The following is an 18,664-nucleotide window of genomic DNA, read 5'->3' as shown; positions in this document are numbered from 1 at the left end:
CCGTGGAAACGGGCTCCTAATCAGGGAGAGTGACGCCCGCCACCCGGTGGAGAAAAAACTCATTTAGTATTGATTCATCGGTCAACGAGAGTCGGCGAGGGCGGGGATGAATCCTGACGGGGAAACAAGAGTTTATCTTTACAGCTCGGCTCCTCTTCACCACATCGGTCCAGTAAAATATCTGCATGACTGAGAGCGCTGGTCTGAATCTGTGAATCCATCGACACACTGGAACGCCTCCGTCTTGGGAAGCTGCCGTCTTTAAACTGGACCTTTGGGGGTAAAACTTTCCTCACTGTGGCGGCAGGCTGAGACGCATCGACTAGAATTCCCTAGATTTCCGTCAAATCCTTCTGAATGTTGTGAGTGAAGAGTCTGAACCTGTTGATCTCCACAGATCTTTTATTGGGGTCACAGGGACTCACATCAATGGTTTCCACTACAACTCATGACAAAACAAAGAGAACAGTCACGAAGGGTTCAGGACATGAATAAATACCACAAGCACAAAAATCTAAATAAACCTCACTGGAATGAATGAGTTTCCCTTCAGTCAACAAATCACACAAACACTCAGCAACACACAACAGTTCACCAATAAATAGCATCTCGTCACAATAACGTTTGTTTCTCTATGTACAAAGGTTCCCTTCATGAGTGGCGGCGCTGGGTTTGTTCCTCACGTCATCACGGTTCATTCAAACACGACTCTGCTGCGTCTTCAGTAGATCTACTCTGATCTGATCAAACTCAAACTGAATGCAGTTGCTGTCCGGCTGATTTCAGTCGAACTTAATGTCAAACACATGCAAGTAAAATAGGTTTTTTTTTTCTTCTCTTTATTAAATCTGCTGCCGTGTTGCCACACGTTGCGATCGCTGCTCGGTGTCGTCTCGTAGAGACTGAAGAGCTGCAGGTGTTTTTATCATCACAACGTGTAGGAACCCCAGCAGATTAAAACTGTATGACCAATGACATGACACTCTGAATCCAAACACACACAGCTGTGCAGTTTTGGTTCTTTTTTTTAGATGCGTTTTATATTCATGAGCTGAAAATGGAGGACACTGGGAATAAACAGGATGTGACAACCTCTTACTGGCTCTGAAGCAGTTTTAAACTCTCCATGAAATTTGATTGGTGTTTTTCTCCTTCCATTGCTCATGAAATCTGATCAACTGAAGGTGTGGCCTCTAAGGGGTTAAACAATCCAGCGATGGGAGGCTGAGAGGAGCTGCAGGTGGTTTGTGATGAAGTGTGTGTGTGTGTGTGTGTGTGTGTGTGTGTGTGTGTGTGTGTGTGTGTGTGTGTGTGTGTGTGTGTGTGTGTGTGTGTGTGTGTGTGTGGACAGACCGAGGCCGCCGGGGTGTGAGCTGGTCACTCGGTCTGGGGCACGGAGATGGCCGGGCCCTTGGGGTCGTCGAAGCGGTCCATGGTGCGCAGCTGCATGATCATGTGCAGGCCGTAGGTGAGCACCAGCACCATGAGCAGGCTGGTCAGCAGACCCATCCAGATGCCCGGGGAGAAGAACCCCGCACAGTCGCTGGCGTAGGAGAACTCAGCGCCACGCAGAGAGAAGCCCTGAATCTGTGCAGAGCCAAACGCAGCCAAACGGACATTTCAGTTGACAAACTGTTTTTTTTTTTTTAAATCTCACATCCACAAGCGTCACCGCAGAATAGGAGACAAGAGAGAAGAGATAACGGTAGAATGAAGGCCCCGTTGACAAAACGGTTTCAAGTGAAAATGATATTGGAGTGTTTTGGTGTCAGTTTACAGGACCATGGCACCCAGAACCACTGAAAACACAACTTTTTGAAAACGCTCCGACTCCATCTGAACTTTTCTGAAACCAAAAACACAGAAACGATGCGCTTTCACTTGAAATGTTGTCGTGGAAACTAGCAGTCTTGCCAGTTACCTTGAAAAAGTAATCCAATTGGTGATTACTAGTTACTCCTTTTAAAAATTTACTTAGTTACTTTACTGATTAGCCATTTTTAAGTAGATTACAAGTACATGTTTGTTGGTTCAGATTTTTTTGTGCCACTTGACAGAAAATGTGTGTGTTCGGTCGTCACGGCACTTTGTGTGTGTGTGTGTGTGTGTGTGTGTGTGTGTGTGTGTGTGTGTGTGATAAAATGTTAAGTTTCCAGGTCATTTCGTGAGGCTGCTGGGAGCCACGTGTGAGGAGCTGTGGACTAAACGAGGAAGTGAAGACCGAGAAGTGGAGCAGCTGGCCCTCGACCCCGTGGCGATTACGTCACACTCTCACCTGGAAGTCCTCGAAGGAGACTCTCCACTGATTGGCCGGATCTTTGGAGGAGTGTGGGATGAGCAGCGGCCACCTGAAGCTGGTGACCGACTCGCAGCGGTACGAGTACTCGTGCGGGGCGTAGATGTTCCTGCTGCCGTTGAACGTGGCCTTGGTGCCGTCGTACTCCAGCTCCACGGCGTCCATCCGGAACCAGCGCCGCGCCGACACCTTGTAGAACCGCTGGCTCATGGCGAAGCTGCGGGAAAAATCACCCACAATGCAACAGCCGCAGAAGTTTTCTGGACATTTCACTGGATTTTGCATTTTAAAAATTGGCTTTTTCAGTAGGAATTGTTTGGTTTTATAAAAGTATCTACATTTTCATCACTCTACGGCACAACAAAGAAAATGCTTTAAGTTTAAATTTAAAGGTTAATATGACTATTTTACAAGTTCGAACCACATAAAAATGAAACTGGGCTGAATCTGGAACCTGAACTGAGACATGTAGGACACTCCTGGTCGACAACACAGCTGAACACACAGCTGCAACACTAACTTGAATATACATTACCAAGATATCCGTGTGTGTGTGTGTGTGTGTGTGTGTGTGTGCGCGCGCGCACATAGGTAAATGTTGATGAGAGAACACGTGACGGACTGATTTGTGAGACTCACATCAGTTTGAAGCTGCGGTGGCCCAGAACATTCTCGTAGTTCAGAACCAGCCTGTGGGGAAGCAGACATCAGTGAGTATCGGGGGGGAAGCAGACATCAGTGAGTATCGGGGGGAAGCGGCGGCGCTGCCCGCAGTCGTCTGCTCAGCGAGCCACTGAGGAGTTACCGTGCTCTGTTCTCGTCGCAGCTGGAGCCGTGGATCTTGGGGCTGACTCCCTCTCCGAAGGTGGACGGGGTCAGGTCGTGGTCCTCCCAGCGGCCGCTCCGCAGGATGCTGACCGACAGGCCTTTAGCCCACATCAGGATGCAGGTTTTCTCCCCCTCCTGCATTAAATGGCATTCAATATTTAGCATTTCTTCCCATGAATGCAGTCAAAATGAATACACAGATAAAAAAAGACAACACAACATGTCCTAAAATAAGCAGGTAGACACGAGACCAAAGGCCCCAGACAGTTCATTAATAAATGATACCACACTGACACTTGCTGGTAATGAGGAGGTACTACAGAGGGCAACGCATTCTCCACATTAGTTGCCCCTCCTCTGCTGTTTATCACATATTTATATGCTTATTTACTGATATTGTTTTTCAAACCAAACTGTATCATGAACAATATTTTTTAATCATTTTCCGTTGATCACCGAGACTGTGAAACACCTCCATGACTGCTGATTTTGCAAACTTACTTCTACATTTGTACAAAACTGTCATAGTTTTATTGTGTATTGTCCACTTGTTTTATCTTTATGTGTATAGTCCACATTTGCACAGAATGTGCTTTCAAGGGATGTTCTGCTCAATCAGCAAACTTGTGACCACTAGGAGGCGCGTCAATGCACAGGGACATATATCTTTTTATTTTCATTTTTTATCAAGAGTAGGAAGTGTGAATGAGTGTGTATGTGGCTGTATGGGTAATATTTGGAATATGTGATAAGGCAGCTAACTTGAGCACTTTAGGGATAGATGTAGTAATGTTTATTATATGCTGTACTGTCTGTTTGGTAATGTGGTATGTTTCCTCATTAATGTGGTGTATTTTCTAGCGTGTGGTATATTTTACATATATTATAATACCTATGTATGTTTGTGTCCCTATTGTTGGATGAATAATGTCTACTTTATCTTCAAGTGAAAACGCATTGCAGAAACACTGAAAACAATGTAGTTATGATGCCAGGCTCGTTATTATGTTGTTGACTGACTGTGTCTGTGAGCGCGCAGTGTGAAGTTACAGGATGAGTAAAGTTGTCCGAACTGATCCGAGGCCTTGACTTGGCGCCGTTTTAAAAAGGTTGTGTTTCCAGTGACTCCGAGCTCATGTAAACGGGCCCAAAACTCTACGGAACTTGTGTTTTCAGTTGAAATGGTTGGCGTGGAAACGGGCCCCGAGTTTCAGGGTCGTGTTGCCGACACTTCGACATTCAGCCGCGGGTTCGTCGAGGCACATCGACGCTCGCCAGAGTCTGGCGCTGAGCTACAGGAAGAGTGAAACACCTTGAACTCCACTGGGCTGTAGGTGGACGCCTTCTCCTTCTCCTTCTCCTTCCGCTGCCTCTCTCGCTCCCTCTCCCTGTATCCTCCTCTGGCCTGGAGCAGCGAGCGGCCTCCACCAAGACCCGCCTCCAGCGACAGGGACGCCACCTCCTGCACACACACACACACACACACACACACACACACACACACACACACACACACACACACACACACACACACACACACACACACACACACACACACACACACACACACACACACACACACACACACACACACACACACACACACACACTTTTGACCCAAATTGCATGAAATCTTCAGGGATGATTTGTCATCATCGAAGGACGAACTGATTAGATTTTGGGACCGTTTCCCCAAAAAATCCCCAGAAACTGAAAAAATGTCCCAAACAAAGCGGATGAGAGAGGCACCTCATGGAGGAGATCAGCGTCTGTTGCCATGGAGACGCTGCCTGCTCAGTGTTTCACACAGTGATGTAGCGACCTGACAGGCTAGTTAGCATCAATATGAGCTAACAGCTATCATGCTAGCGATGCTAACTCAGTTCCGCAAACAAATGTGGCGTTGGCAGCACACGGGTCTGCGCTCTACCGAGTTCTAGTTATGTTCTAGTTATAAAATGTTATTTCTGAATTATGGCAGAATTAAACGACTTTTACTTCTTTTCAGATATATGTGTTTTATGTTTTATATGTGTGTGAGTATACGAGCATGTATTTCTTGACGGCTGTGTGTAAACCTGGATTTAGATTTATCTTGTGCGTATGTCTTTCATTAAATATAGATTTATTTTATTAGATTTGTGTACGCGTGTACATGGATAAATAGGTGTGTGGAGATAGACAGATGGACGGATGTTTACTCTGCAATGTTCTGAAAGCGATCTCGTCACGGCACGCTGACTGAACACAAAGGAGTTTTCTAACGCCCGTCTGTCCGCTGAATACATTTTAATATTTATCTTTTAGAATGTTTTTTATTATCTAATACGTTTGGATTGACAAAATAAAGAAGCAAACTAATAAAATACACACACAGACAGACTCACCCTGGAGGGTCGCAGCGCTGTGTAAATGGCCGTGTAGGGAACAGACTGCGTCCTCATGATGCTTAAGACTTGACCAATCACCTCGTCTGGAACAGACACATTCACTAGTATTTCAAAATAAATACTCGGATGGGAATTTTCCTGAAAGAACTAACGTGAAAACCTTCACGATCAACAAACTTACATACCTTGTTTATTGGACACAGACACACAGACACACAGACCAGACTCACCGTTCCCACTGAGGATCTCTTTAGCAGACATCAGATCAGACCTGAAAGAACAAGAGAAAGGGAATTGAATTTACTTCACCTCAGAATTATATATTATATCATCCATCCATCCATCCATCCATCCATCCAGTTGTACAACAGCTGTTTCCTTTATGACAGGGTTAGTTAGATGTGTGAGGCGAAACAACAACCAGGGACATTGGACACACAGAAACACAAGCAGAACGTTCTGTGGATCTTCGTCCTTCTCCGTGTCATCCTTGTGTTCCAGGTGGAGATGTAAGGTATTTTCTATGTGATCATGGTGTCGTGTTTCTGTGGAGGCGTGGCGGCATGCTGACCCGATGCCGTAGGGCAGCCGGAACACGAGCAGCGCCGGCGACGAGGCGTTCAGCCTCAGCTGGCTCAGCGTCTCGGGGTCCATGTACAGAGGGGAGGTGTCCAGCTGGTCCTGCAGCTGGCCAATCACAGCGTTGGAGGCGGGCCACGACACGGCAGGTAGGACCAGAGGGGAGGAGGATGAGGTCAGCGCTCCCTGAAACACACCCGGGAAGAAAACACTCCATGAAACCTCCCGGAGACACAATCCTCTGGTCCACTGAGACACGGCGCTGCTTTCACCTCCAGGTTGGGGAAAACGCTGTCCTGCTTGTTTCCAAAAGCTCCTCCGTACATGGTGAAGTCCTCCACGCTCATCTGCACAACACACACAGAAGTAAACCAACACACACAAACTGCATAAATAACTAAGAAAATAACAATTGAACAGAATCAGAAGATTAAATGAAACTAAGGAGACAAAACAATCAGCAATCTCACAGTGAGCGTGAAATTAAACAGGAAAAACAGTAACAGAGAAAAATCTCCAGAAGGTATTTTGATTTGATTCAATAAGAAAACACAGAATTCAGCGTTTTTATGTTTTCATACAATGATTTTCTTTGAATCTTAAAAAAAACAATTTGAGTTTTTCATCAAGTTGAAATTCTCACACTGTTCATGTTAACATGTGATCAGACCAGGGGTCGGAACAAAGACTCTGGGTTTCCTCTTATCTTAACTTCAGGATTAACTCTGGTTCTCTGCAATGTGCCGCTGGTTAACTTCTTACCGGGATAAATCACCGTGGTAGCTGACTCTAAAGATCCAACCTGCTCCAGAGCAGGCTATGTTCTGGATAAGAGGGTAAAGCTCCGCCCCCTGACCAATCAGGTCTCTTTGAAAATGACCTGCCCATTTTTAGAAGATCCTGATTGGTGCACTGTTTCAATTCAATTCGTGGGTTTCTTCCCACAGTCCAAGAAACATGCACCGGGAGTCCCTGAGCAAGACCCTCAGCCTACCTAGCCCATAAACATGAATTTATAATACGCAGAACTACTCCTGTCGTCACGGTGATGAATTAATATTCCAACACAAAACACACTCACACGGGGGAAACTCGGCCTCAAAACAACTGAATGTAAAATATAAACTAAAAGAAGAGCAGTGAGGACGCTCTGCCTGAAACATTTCCACTGCAATACAGTGAAACTGAGTGTTCACAGGACCATCCGTTTATATTGTCCGATGAACTAACCTGGTATAATCTCACCAAGTCAACATTAACAAGTCAGGAATGTTCTGGCTGTGGCTGCAGCAGCAGTGTTGCTTTTAGCTGCTGGATGCGTCTTAATTCTTCAAATTGAACACGTTAACAGGTCCGAACACGTTAACAGGTCCGAACACATTAACAGGTCTCAACAGGCCGATCAATAGAAGTGTGCGTCTGGTGAAATGAATGGCTGTTCGGTACCTTGTCCTGGAGGAACAGCACCACATTTCTTGGTCCGGCTTCCAGAGCGTTTTCCAGGTAGGAGGAAAGCTGCTGCTGCTCCACGATGTGACCCGCTGTGGGGGGGGACTGTTTGGGTACGGAGGTCCTGGAGGAGGAGGAGGAGGAGGAAGAGAGATCACAACTCATCAGAATTTTTTCTTTTTACAATTTCATTAGATCAATTCAACAACCTTTTTTCAATTTTAAAGCCGTTTTTCCTGTTGCATATAATCTTCTCTTTCTTCATATTGATCCTTGTGTTGAGCACGGTGATACAGATGATATAATCCACATAGATTAGAAAATATTTATCAATCCCAGAGGGAAATATAAACATTTTTGTTGATTTAATGTAAAGAGAAGGTTTAATATCTATTTATTTAGACTGTAAAAAAAAGAATATTAACAATCCTCCCTTTGAACAGGTTGTTTTAAACCAGATATTAGACTGTATATAATGTGTGTATATATATAATCCGACACTGAATCCAGATATTGAGCTGCATATAAATTAATATATATTGAAAAACAAAATATGAGACGCGTATAAATAAATATACTGTATATTGAAAATGCAGATATGTACATGAATTAATATATACTGATAATCCGCACGTTAATTCAGATATTGGACTGTGTCTAAATTAATGCATATTGAGAATTCAGACACTAGACTGTGTATAAATTAAAATATACTGGTAACCCAGATATTAGACTGTAAATAAATAGCTATATGTTGATAATCAGCCTTTAATCCAGACATTAGTCGGCTCCCGTCCATCCAGCCTCAGTAAACAGGTGAGAATCCACCTGACATCCGCCGTCAGATTCTCATTGATATTCTCACGTTCCGCTCTCCGGTTTCACGAACACCAATAATAATGTCACACATTGAACACTGCGGGTTGGTTTTTTTTATAAGCAATTGAAACCCCGTTAGCCCGTTATCCGCGCTCTCCATCCCGCTGACCGTCAGAGGACCACCAGCCGTCCCCCGGCCGTCAGCCCCCGTCACGCCGTCTCAGAGGCCGGGCCGACCGCCACTCACCCTCCGCTGCTCCACAGGATCAGCGGCACCTGCTCGTCGCTCCGCACCGGGAGTGAGGCGCTCAGCAGGCCGAGGAGCAGGGCTAGCGAGGCGGGGACGCTCCGCTGCGGAGTCCGGGACGACGCCATCTTCATCGTCTCTGACAGGACGGGGGGTGACGTCACGACGTGCGAGGGACGAAGACGACGACGCTCTGAGGTGACGTAGGCAATATATCACGCAAAATAATTGAACAATTAAATAATGATTTGAAAAAAGAGGAAGAAAGAAATGCCGAAAATAACAGATATTGTCACATAAAGGGTTAATTCTCTCGTTTAAATAATCATATGTAAAGTTTTAATATATTTATTTCGAAATAAACATTTTGCATATATTTAACTCTTTTAGAAATTACCATTTCACTTATGAAATCTTTTCTTGTATATAATCTTTTATTTTCTGGTAAATTTGTTTATGTTGCGTTAAAAACTAGGTAGTTTTTAATAATATATGTATATTCTCATCAGTGTTGTAACTATTCGTCCTCAGTTACCATCTCTAAACATTAACAATGGGAGAACATGGACATTCTAGTGGACAGACCACCAAGTTGGATTGCTATTACGCTGAGGGTCAAAATAAAACTACCAAGTCCCAGAACGATATGGGCTGGGAGTCATGACTCCACGGAGGAAACTTTGTTCTGATTGGCTCTACTGAGCATGTGCAGAACTACTAGTTACTATGGCCGCGGTGACCTGGACCAGGACCAGGACCTGGACCAGAGTTTTCTGCCTTCTACCCGGAGGCAGAGCCCGAGTGTCTCCAGAAAGTCTTGTTTTCACCTGTTTACATGCAGACGGGGTTAGAGCGTATTCACAAAGTTCAGTTTTCAGATCCAAAACACTCCAAAAGTTTGGTTTTCACTTGAAATCGTCACCGTCTAAATAGATCTTCGGACGATTGCAATTATAAAAGTCAGATTGAAAATCTTTTCAGGTCTGGAGGGGCTCATTAGGATCAGGGAGACAGAAAGTACAACATTTTGAAAAATTCAGATTCTTTATTGGCATTCACATGAAAAACAGGAAAGAGTGGCAATCACTGTAAGGCCACGTAATCATCAAACAGGTCCACTTCCTGCTTAGAAAAGCCTCAGATCTCCGAGATAGAATAAGGTGTGTACATCTGTGAAGGGGAAGCATTCATAACCGGAGAACCTGTGTGAAGGAGACGCATCAACAGCCGTGATTGACGAGACAGAACACAGTAAACGAGGGACACACGGTCACGTGACCGAGCGGCCGGGACAAAGTGAGAACCAGAACATCGTCTGCATGCACACGCCAGGCTGACGTCCTGCCGACTCCGACAGATCAAACTGCACACGGAAACCCCTACTGCAGCTCCATGTGAAGTCCTCATTAGAATAATGTAACCTGATCCTGGATACTCCTGCCATTGAAAAAGAAGAATCTATTTCATGGTAAGAGTTGATATAGTGTGCATTATGAAATATTTTCAGTGAAAATTAATAGTGACGGAGAGAAATGTCCAGGATTCATCCACAGCCTCATCAGTCTTGTGATACGCGTTGGTACCACCAGGTGGTGCAGCGAGTCACTTTCTTCATCAGTCAGTCAAGAACAGAAACAGCAGCCGATTCAGACAGTAAAAACGGAAAGAAATTCAAATTTGTACCTAAATTCTCAGGATCACTGCTGCCATCCAGTGAACAAAAGAAGTGTTTGTTAAATCTAAGATACAACCATTCAGTAACACCGTTCAGTATTTCCACAAAAGTACAGCAGTAATATTTTTCATTGCTTCCTCTATTCAGTCAAATTTTTACTTGCAACTTATAAGGTCAGTTGCTCGCTGCTGCCACATTAAGAGAAGTAGTGGCATTACTTCAAATGTATAGATTGTACTTTTATAGGGTAAAAAAAGAAAAGCTATCAGGTGTTATCAAATTTGCTAAATTAATTCAGTTAAAAGTTTAAAAAGTCATTTGTAATATTTCTTAAGAAAATTAAGTGGTAGTGAAATACAGAAGTGTACAAGCCAGGCAGCTCGCTGCAGCCTGGTCAGTCTGACGACATCTGATCGTGGAGAGTCAAAAATCAGAAAACGATTCAGACACAAAGACAAAGATTCAGCCAGCGATTCACTGCTGCAGCCCAGCGTACAAAACTAGCTGTACTGAAGTTTTAAATAGTGAACATCTCTTGAATGAGACATTAAAGTTGTAATCCTTAAGATTTCCAGGAGCTCAAACGCTGCAATCAGAGAAAACATGGAGAAAAAAAAATGGTTTTGGCACGAGACTTCGGCTTTTAACGTAGACGTTCACGAAAATATTGAAGTATGTGTCTTTGCATTTGGCAATGGACTGATTATTCCTAGTCAGTGCAGCAGGTCACCTGATTAATGCTGTTTGTTTAGAATATGAGCAAATATGAAATATTCTTCAAGCACAGGAACCACTAAACAAGTGACAACAGACACGTCAAGGAGGAATCTGAATCCAGCCGGGCCAGAAGTTTGAATCCCCACCCAATGCTGCTTCGTGGTGATGTGGTACTTTAAGCTGGAGGTGCTTCGGTGAAGAGAAAACACTTCCCTGTAGGGTGTGCATCATTCTTTGTGGGTCATCTGGTCCGTCTTTGGTTTTCGGTACTCAGATTTCCCATCAAGAGAACCGACCTGCTGTTTAGCTTCTTCCTTATCGAGTTGATTCTGTTATTACCGGACCAGCTACGGCAAGTCTACTTGGACAAACTGCCCGAACTACGTTGCCAGAGACGGAGTCAATCTGCGCTGCAGATGTTAAATGCGTTATCGTTTCAAAAATCTGATTAATCATGATAATGAATTAATCCACACTGAAGTGTCAAAAGCCTTAGAGAAAATGCAAAACTTTCATTGGGAGTCTGTTTACAGGACAACGGTGTTCAGAGCCACTGAAAACAGATCCCAAAGTAGAAATTTTGGAACTCTCTGACTTCAGCCTTGTTTCCACTGCACAGAACGGGACAGGATGGTTCAGTTTTCCTTGTGTCTCCACTGCAAAAGGTGTGATGGTTCCAAAAGAACGGTACCAAAGGGCTACGATTTTTTGTCAGGATGCCAAGCACTGCAGAACGGGTCCAATAAGGAGCCAAACGCAGCCGTCTGCTGATTGGTCAGTGATTTACGTCACTCTTGACACTTCCGCAATATTTCCCATAGGCCACATGAATCCTCTGTTGTTGTTTACATACTCCACTTTGCGCTCACTGGTTGTTTTGTTAACTACATTTTTTTTGCCGAGACTACTGTTGCATAACGACGTCACATACGTGCGTCGTTCACAATCCGCCTACATTATAACGTATACTCTCTGTGGTGGGACCAAGCAACTCATTTGGGTCTGGGTATGCTTTGCTTTGCTTTACTGCACCGTCCAGTCACATTCTGTGCAATGGAAACGAGGCTTTTGTCGTCCTGTAAATGGAGGAAAACGCTCCGATTCCATGTGGACGTCGGAGATGCTGCTCCTGGTCACCAGAGTAACTAGTAGTGGGTCTGGTCTTAATCTGTGAATCCATAAACACACTGGAACCAGCTAACTGTTGCTCTGAAGGTTCTCATGCGACGGAGTCACCATCTGCAAAGAGACATCCACCGCTCAGCCACCCATGACATTCCTGACCTTTTTATCGCAGCGACTCAGAACAAAGAGGAGGCAAAGCCCGACCTTCAACAAGACTGACTGCTTCTTCATCAAGCAGAAATCTTTAAAAGAAAACAGTAAAGATTTGTTTCTGGCGTTTGGAAACTGTCTCAGTGACAGAAGCTGAACGATGGTCCTCAGAGTCACACACTCTGGAAAACATATCAGCAGCGTTGGAAGACTAAAGCCTGAAGGATTACAACTTCCTGTTTGGATTATTGAACACAGACACATTGTCCCGCTGAGCGTCGAACTGTCCGCCTGCCGCTTCACGTGATTCCTGAAACACTGATAGATGTTGGACCTCTTGTGAGGAAACTCTGGTCAAATTCTTCTGTACTTCCTGTAGTTCAGCTTCCTGTCGGCCCACCAGCAGGAAGCTGAGAGGACGAGTTCCAGTCCCCCCATAGCACCGATGGTTCCGAGCAGTGGACGATCCGCCAATTTAATGACAACATGACGTCTGTTGTACATATCAGCTGAACTACACAAGACTTTCCACTGCATTGGAGGAGGAGGAGAAGGAGGAGGAGGAGGAGGTCCAGGATGATGAAGAGGTGAGGAGGTCCAGGATGTGGAGGTCCAGGATGAGGAGGTCTAGGATGTGGAGGTCCAGGATGTGGAGGTCCAGGATGAGGAGGTCCAGGATGAGGAGGTCCAGGATGTGGAGGTCCAGGATGTGGAGGTCCAGGACGAGGTGGATTTACCCTCAGGGGGTCCTGGAGGAGTGCGAGTGGTCCGGACCGGCTCAGGGTTCAGGATCTGCTCTGTACCTGTCCATGCAGAACTTCAGCCTGAGCCTTCAGACTCTGAAACTCCACCTGGATGAAGTCCGTCAACGTCTTCCTCATTTCCACCTGCGGGAGAGAGTTTATGACGCATCAAGACAAACTGGAAGAATTCACTGATTCATTAATTCATCCGTCAGGAGGACTCGGTACCGGTAAACCACCACTGCTCACCTGGCTCTTGTTCTCCGCTCGCAGCGACTCCAGCAGATCTCTGACGCGGAAGGGTTTTCCCACCAGGACTGTAATCCTCTGAAGGACAAAACCCAGTGAGAGCAGCAGTGAGCAGCACAGAGCAACAGTGAGCAGCAGAGAGCAGCAGAGAGCAGCACAAACAGCGTCTCATGCCTGTTCTGATTATACCTTTCCGGCCCGTGGGACATAGGGCGCGGCGTTGGGCAGGACATCACTCAGACCTGGAGCAGCGAACAGAGAGGTCAGAGGTCAGAGTTCAAGAAGCTCCACATTTCTTCCTGGTTTATTAAAACTAACACGTCTCGTTTGGACACCTGGAAATTTGATTGGGTAGAAAATGTAAGGCTTTAACTAAATCAAACATTTCAGATTTAATTAACATAACGACCGCCATGTTTCATATTTTATCATTGAGAATATTCCAAATTTTAACAGTTGAACACTGTGTGTGTGTGTGTGTGTGTGTGTGTGTGTGTGTGTGTGTGTGTGTGTGTGTGTGTGTGTGTGTGTGTGTGTACTGACCTATGTGCCACAGAGGCAGTATCACCGGGTTCAGGGAACACTCTGCTATCAGCCGACCGACACCTTCCAACACAAAGCAGAGCGGTCAGATGCACACACACACACACACACGCACACACACGCACACGCACACGCACACGCCTCACCCCATTTCAAACGTATGAACTCCTCAGTCATGTTCACTTTGCCTGTTAAAAGAAAGAATAAAAAAAGAATTTAATAAAAAGGATTTTCGAGACGAGACACGAGATTTTTCCTGAAAAGTCTCGGTTGGTGCGACCCTGATGATTTTATACTACGGTGGCCCAGAGGAGTCAGCAAAAAGAAAAAGTAGAACACAAATGTAAAAAACACTTTTGTGCTCCTGCTGAATCTTTCTGAACAAAGTGAATATTTACATCTTTTTCCAGAACACGTTACTCTCCACACCAATACGTCCCGCCAGCGCTCCGCCTCTTGCTGGAGCGTCTTTAATGTCCCTGTTACCTGTCAGGACACGTCCGTTTACACAGCAACCATTTCAAGTGAAAAAGCAAAACTTCCGTGGGGTTATTGGCATCCATTTCCCCAACAATGGTGCTTGGAATCACTGATATCACAACTTCTTGAAAACCGTGGTAACAGGCAAAATGGGGAGATTCTGGAAACGCGTATCCAGGCTCCCTTAAATTGTCTTTAAATCAATTCTTAAATTAATAAAGAAAAAAACTCAAACATGGAGCTCGTTCTGACTCTTTTCATACTGAAACTTCGTCTGGTGAGAACATGTGAGATTCTGACTGTTACAGATGTTCAGTGAGTTGATTGGCCGCAGGAACTGTCAGTCATGGTGATGGAATAGCGATAGCGTACAACACGACACAGGTTTAAAGGAAACGGGGGATTTCCCCACGATGACTCCTCTAAACAAAAATTTTAAAAAACGATGCGTTTTCACTTGAAACGTTGTTGAGTCGACTTGACCTTAAACATGAACCAGGTTCCTCCAGAACCAGGTTCCTCAAGGACCAGGCCTGAAGTCCACTGGTCTACTGCCTCAATGAGTTGTGACATTTCTACTTCTTTCAACAGTAAGGCCCAAATGAGAAGACGAAGAGCTTTTACCTTCTGGGAAGATGTGCACCCACTCTCCTTTGTTCAGCTTCTCCAGAATGAAATCCATCCCCTTCTGATAAACGCCGTCGCCTGAAACAATAGCGTGATGTTCAGCCGTTTGACCCGGGCGGAGGAGACGAGGCGGAGCGAGGCGGAGCGAGGCTCACCTCTGCAGACCGGGACACACTTCCCCCGGCTGAAGAACCTGGAGTGCAGCTCTCTGGTGAAGCAGATGTCCGATGCCGCCGGAGTCCTGATCCAGAATCACTACGTTAACCAGACAACACCTGTCAGGAGGCCACCAACTGACCAAACTCACCAGCGCATCTTGTTGAAGGTCCACAGCTGCCTGAACTTCAGCACACCTGGAGGGGCGGACGGCAAAAAGGTCAAAGGTCACAACCAGCCGTAAGAACAAACAGACACCATTTTAGGTTCCGTTTACACGACAACGTTTCAAGTATAAAGGCATCGTTTTAACGTTTTTGTTTCAGAATAGTTTTTGTGTTGAAACAGCAACATTTTGAAATGATGGAGTTCTCCTGTTGGTCCACTAGTGGGTGCTGTTGTTTGTTTTTGTAATGAAACCACACACGCATGCAGCAGAGAACAATGAGCTCTAAATATTAATCAAAAGTTGTATTTTCCCCCATTTACACAACGACGGAGCTGGAGCATTTTCGAAAACTTCCACCTGAGGAGCAGTTTCCACAAAATTGTGTTTTCAGTGCCTCCGAGTGCCGTTGTCATGGAAACGGACCCAGGAAACTTCATGAAGGTTTTGCATTCTCACTTGGAATTCTCGTGGCGTAAACGAGGCCTCGGAGACGTTGTGAGATTCCTGCCGAGTCCGAGTTACAAACTTCAGGTCTTGATGCTCAAGTCCGATTTTTTGCTGGGATCAGATTTCTTTGCGTGATCGTTCATGTGACATTTTAAAGGTGACCTCTATCAGACTGCCATGCGAAACTGATTGGACCAACGGGTTCGGCTCCCAGAGCGCAGGCCCAGAAGTTGCCATGAAGTGACGCCGAGCACGCTGTTTACAGAAGTAAACATGGACGCAACGCCGGTCAGCGCCAGTGTTGCCAGATGTGACACAGTCCCCGTTTACACGCAACAAATACGAGTGTATCCGCAAAACTTTCCTCATTTTTGAGTATATTCAGAGGCATGTGGTACATGTGACCTTACCCCAGATGTGCGGGTCGTCCATGCAGGACTGGTGATTGGACAGCGTGATGAGGGGCATGTCCGAGGGCCGCTGGTCAATGAGGTTCAGTAACACCTCCTGGTTGTGGACCGTCAGACAGTTCATGTACTCTGAGGAAAAACCAGCATTACGTCTCTATTCTCTGCACGATATCTGAGTAACAGTTGTGACAATTGTGACACCCGACGCCAGCTCAAGGGCAAACGGCCAAAAGCAGGAGAAGTTCACACATAGAAGAATATCCCTAACCCAATGGATTGTAGTAGGACAGTGTAATTCCACCATATGACCACTAGAAGGTTTTCAAGAAAAAGATTTGCACACCAGATTGTAAAATTTGAAGATATCAGGTTGGAAGGTGTGTAAACTCACTGGTCCAGAAGTAGGAGTAGGAGCCCACCATGCCCATGATCAGCGAGCTGGAGATCCTCCATGCCAGAGCAGGGCATTGTGGGAACGGCCACTTGACCTCCAGGGGCATCGTGGCGCTCCACAGTCTACACCCACGCCCACAAAACTGACACAACACAGCAAAGTTTTTTTTTTGGGGGGGGGGGGGGGGGGGGTATTCACAGCTTTACACATAATACAGTGGTTTAGTTTATTTAGATCAAAATCAAGCACAAATGTTGAACTCAAGCATAAAAATCATTCAGAAGCGACGTAAAGCAGTGACAGTGACACACAAAAACACCACAGGGACACAAACTGACCCGAGAGACTGAAAATAACAAAACAACAAAACAGAAAGTGATTGAAAACAGAGAGGACAGGGATTTTGAATGGTGAGTGGCTAAATAATACTGAAAAACTAAAAAGGATCCAAAACTATCAAGAACTATCACACAAACATGTAAATTCAAAAATCTACTGACACACAACATGACGCAATACAACCATAAAGAACTGTGGTCAATCCAGCCATCAGTTTAAAAAACAAAGTCAAGTGAACCACACGGCTCACTTGACTTCAGAATTTCTTAATATCAAGTGAGTGGTACCGTGGATTGGTCTACTATCACCGTGATGTAGAATGACCTCATAGCACTTATGAACTTCAGAGTAGAATCAACATGAAATCAGGGAGAGTGTTTGGTTATTTTCAAATTTTTAAAGGATTTTATGTCGAAATGACTCATCAGAATTTCCTAATATTAATGGAGTGGTATCCTGGTATGGTCGACTAAATCATCATTATTATCATTACACACAAAAATATCACAGACACGTATACTCTAACCCGAACAGGAAGTCTGCCATTTGGCAGAAAGTCCAAAAGACATCAGATTTGGCCTGTATATACGACAGGCCTTAGTGATGAAAATGGTATAAAAAAAAATGTTCGCAAGAGTCAAAGGTCATGCCCATGGTAGCATGCTGAAAATCTGTTGGTTCACCATGAAACAGTAAGTGATGTTTAACTCTGCTCTACATGCTGCAATCTGCCTGAAACTTTACATGTGTCATCACTGTCCTGCCCTTATGGATTTCACAGACCAATATACAGTCACAGTGAGAGCACCGCCTGGTAGACGGACAGGACGTACTGTACAACCAGCCTGTACACGCTCCACTCAGCCTGAAATGTTACATGATCACAGTCGGTCCTCATCACCTCCATTATAGGCCAAAATACACTGTTATTCGCAGCTCCACCAGTGGGACATGCTTCCAATCGCCGACCAGCAAGGATGTGAGGATCCGTTCAACGCTGCTTGCAGCTTTAATTTGAATTAACTTTTAATAAGTACTTTGTGGCTTGAATAAATCATTCATTAGAAGCGTTCTCAAGGTTTTATGGCGATGTGATTGGAGCTTTTATCTTTATTCAGTTAGCGGACATAGTGCACTACATATGTGATAACTGACAGCAGCCGCGGGATGGCTTGACCTCAGTTATAAAAACATACATAAAATATACATGATAAACAACCATAAAGACACACAAGATGATCAGAAACAACCATAAAGACACACAACAGGAGGATTGGACGTCGCTCGCTTCCAGTTCAGAGACAAACTGAGCTGCGAGAGACTTTTTAAACCCAACATAATGTAAAAGTCAGACTTTATGAATAAAAAGAGACATAAATAGTTTGATCTTTGAGCAGCACACTCAGCCATTCAACCTGTCAGTACATGCACATCCTGTTAGCCGTTAAAACTACACGACCGACGGTCTCCTTCCATTTAAATAGACAAATCCACTCCGAGAGGCTTATTAAAACACTTTTACACAAGTTATCAACCCGCAGAATGTGGAAATAATCATAAAATTCAAAGATTTATCCCACCTTTCTCCTTCTGATGGTCAACAACCCGGACGTGATAGGCGCGCACTGCATTGTGGGTAATGTAGTCTTCACCAACGCGTCTTCAAACTCAAAATTTAGGGGCTATTATAAATCGTCCTCATTTGTTTTCTAACCTTATAATAATAGGATGAAACTCCATGAATGAAGACAATTGTTTATGCTTCTGTAATTAAGGTAGATTTCAATCCGTGTGCGAATTGTGGCTTTATGGGTAATGTATGCTTAAAGTAG

General features: G+C 44.8%; 2 protein-coding genes across 2 annotated transcripts; both read right to left on the bottom strand.

The window, feature by feature from the left end:
* Positions 1–385: 385 nt before the first annotated feature.
* On the bottom strand, positions 386–8,758 carry atp6ap1a (ATPase H+ transporting accessory protein 1a). Its single transcript, XM_080469115.1, has 11 exons — positions 8,609–8,758; positions 7,540–7,666; positions 6,366–6,440; positions 6,086–6,279; positions 5,745–5,785; positions 5,512–5,597; positions 4,437–4,586; positions 3,102–3,259; positions 2,936–2,986; positions 2,276–2,513; positions 386–1,587 (listed from the first exon to the last, which is right to left on the bottom strand). The coding sequence occupies exons 1-11, from the start codon at positions 8,740–8,742 to the stop codon at positions 1,378–1,380; spliced, it is 1,464 nt and encodes a 487-aa protein (XP_080325241.1). The 5' UTR covers positions 8,743–8,758; the 3' UTR covers positions 386–1,377.
* Positions 8,759–9,637: 879 nt separating this feature from the next.
* Positions 9,638–18,453, bottom strand: tafazzin (tafazzin, phospholipid-lysophospholipid transacylase). Its single transcript, XM_080469121.1, has 11 exons — positions 18,413–18,453; positions 16,491–16,635; positions 16,100–16,228; positions 15,225–15,270; positions 15,073–15,158; positions 14,915–14,995; positions 13,957–13,998; positions 13,811–13,873; positions 13,457–13,509; positions 13,268–13,345; positions 9,638–13,162 (listed from the first exon to the last, which is right to left on the bottom strand). The coding sequence occupies exons 2-11, from the start codon at positions 16,597–16,599 to the stop codon at positions 13,061–13,063; spliced, it is 789 nt and encodes a 262-aa protein (XP_080325247.1). The 5' UTR covers positions 16,600–16,635; positions 18,413–18,453; the 3' UTR covers positions 9,638–13,060.
* Positions 18,454–18,664: the final 211 nt, after the last annotated feature.

The sequence above is a fragment of the Lipophrys pholis genome (genome assembly GCF_963383615.2).
Source record: "Lipophrys pholis genome assembly, chromosome: 8".
In the NCBI taxonomy this organism is placed as follows: domain Eukaryota; kingdom Metazoa; phylum Chordata; class Actinopteri; order Blenniiformes; family Blenniidae; genus Lipophrys; species Lipophrys pholis.
Note: the sequence above shows the minus strand (reverse complement) of the source record. Positions and strands in the feature narration are given on the sequence as shown.

Excerpts from the sequence above, each read along its gene's own strand:
- atp6ap1a (XM_080469115.1), bottom strand. The coding sequence starts at position 8,742 with ATGAAGATGGCGTCGTCCCGGACTCCGCAGCGGAGCGTCCCCGCCTCG. Across the intron at positions 2,987-3,101 it reads TGCGACGAGAACAGAGCACG|GCTGGTTCTGAACTACGAGA; the intron begins GTAACTCCTCAG and ends GCTTCCCCACAG. Across the intron at positions 1,588-2,275 it reads TCTCCTTCGAGGACTTCCAG|ATTCAGGGCTTCTCTCTGCG; the intron begins GTGAGAGTGTGA and ends GGCTCTGCACAG.
- tafazzin (XM_080469121.1), bottom strand. The coding sequence starts at position 16,599 with ATGCCCCTGGAGGTCAAGTGGCCGTTCCCACAATGCCCTGCTCTGGCA. Across the intron at positions 15,271-16,099 it reads GGACGACCCGCACATCTGGG|GTGTGCTGAAGTTCAGGCAG; the intron begins GTAAGGTCACAT and ends CCGCCCCTCCAG. Across the intron at positions 14,996-15,072 it reads GTGTGTCCCGGTCTGCAGAG|GCGACGGCGTTTATCAGAAG; the intron begins GTGAGCCTCGCT and ends CTATTGTTTCAG.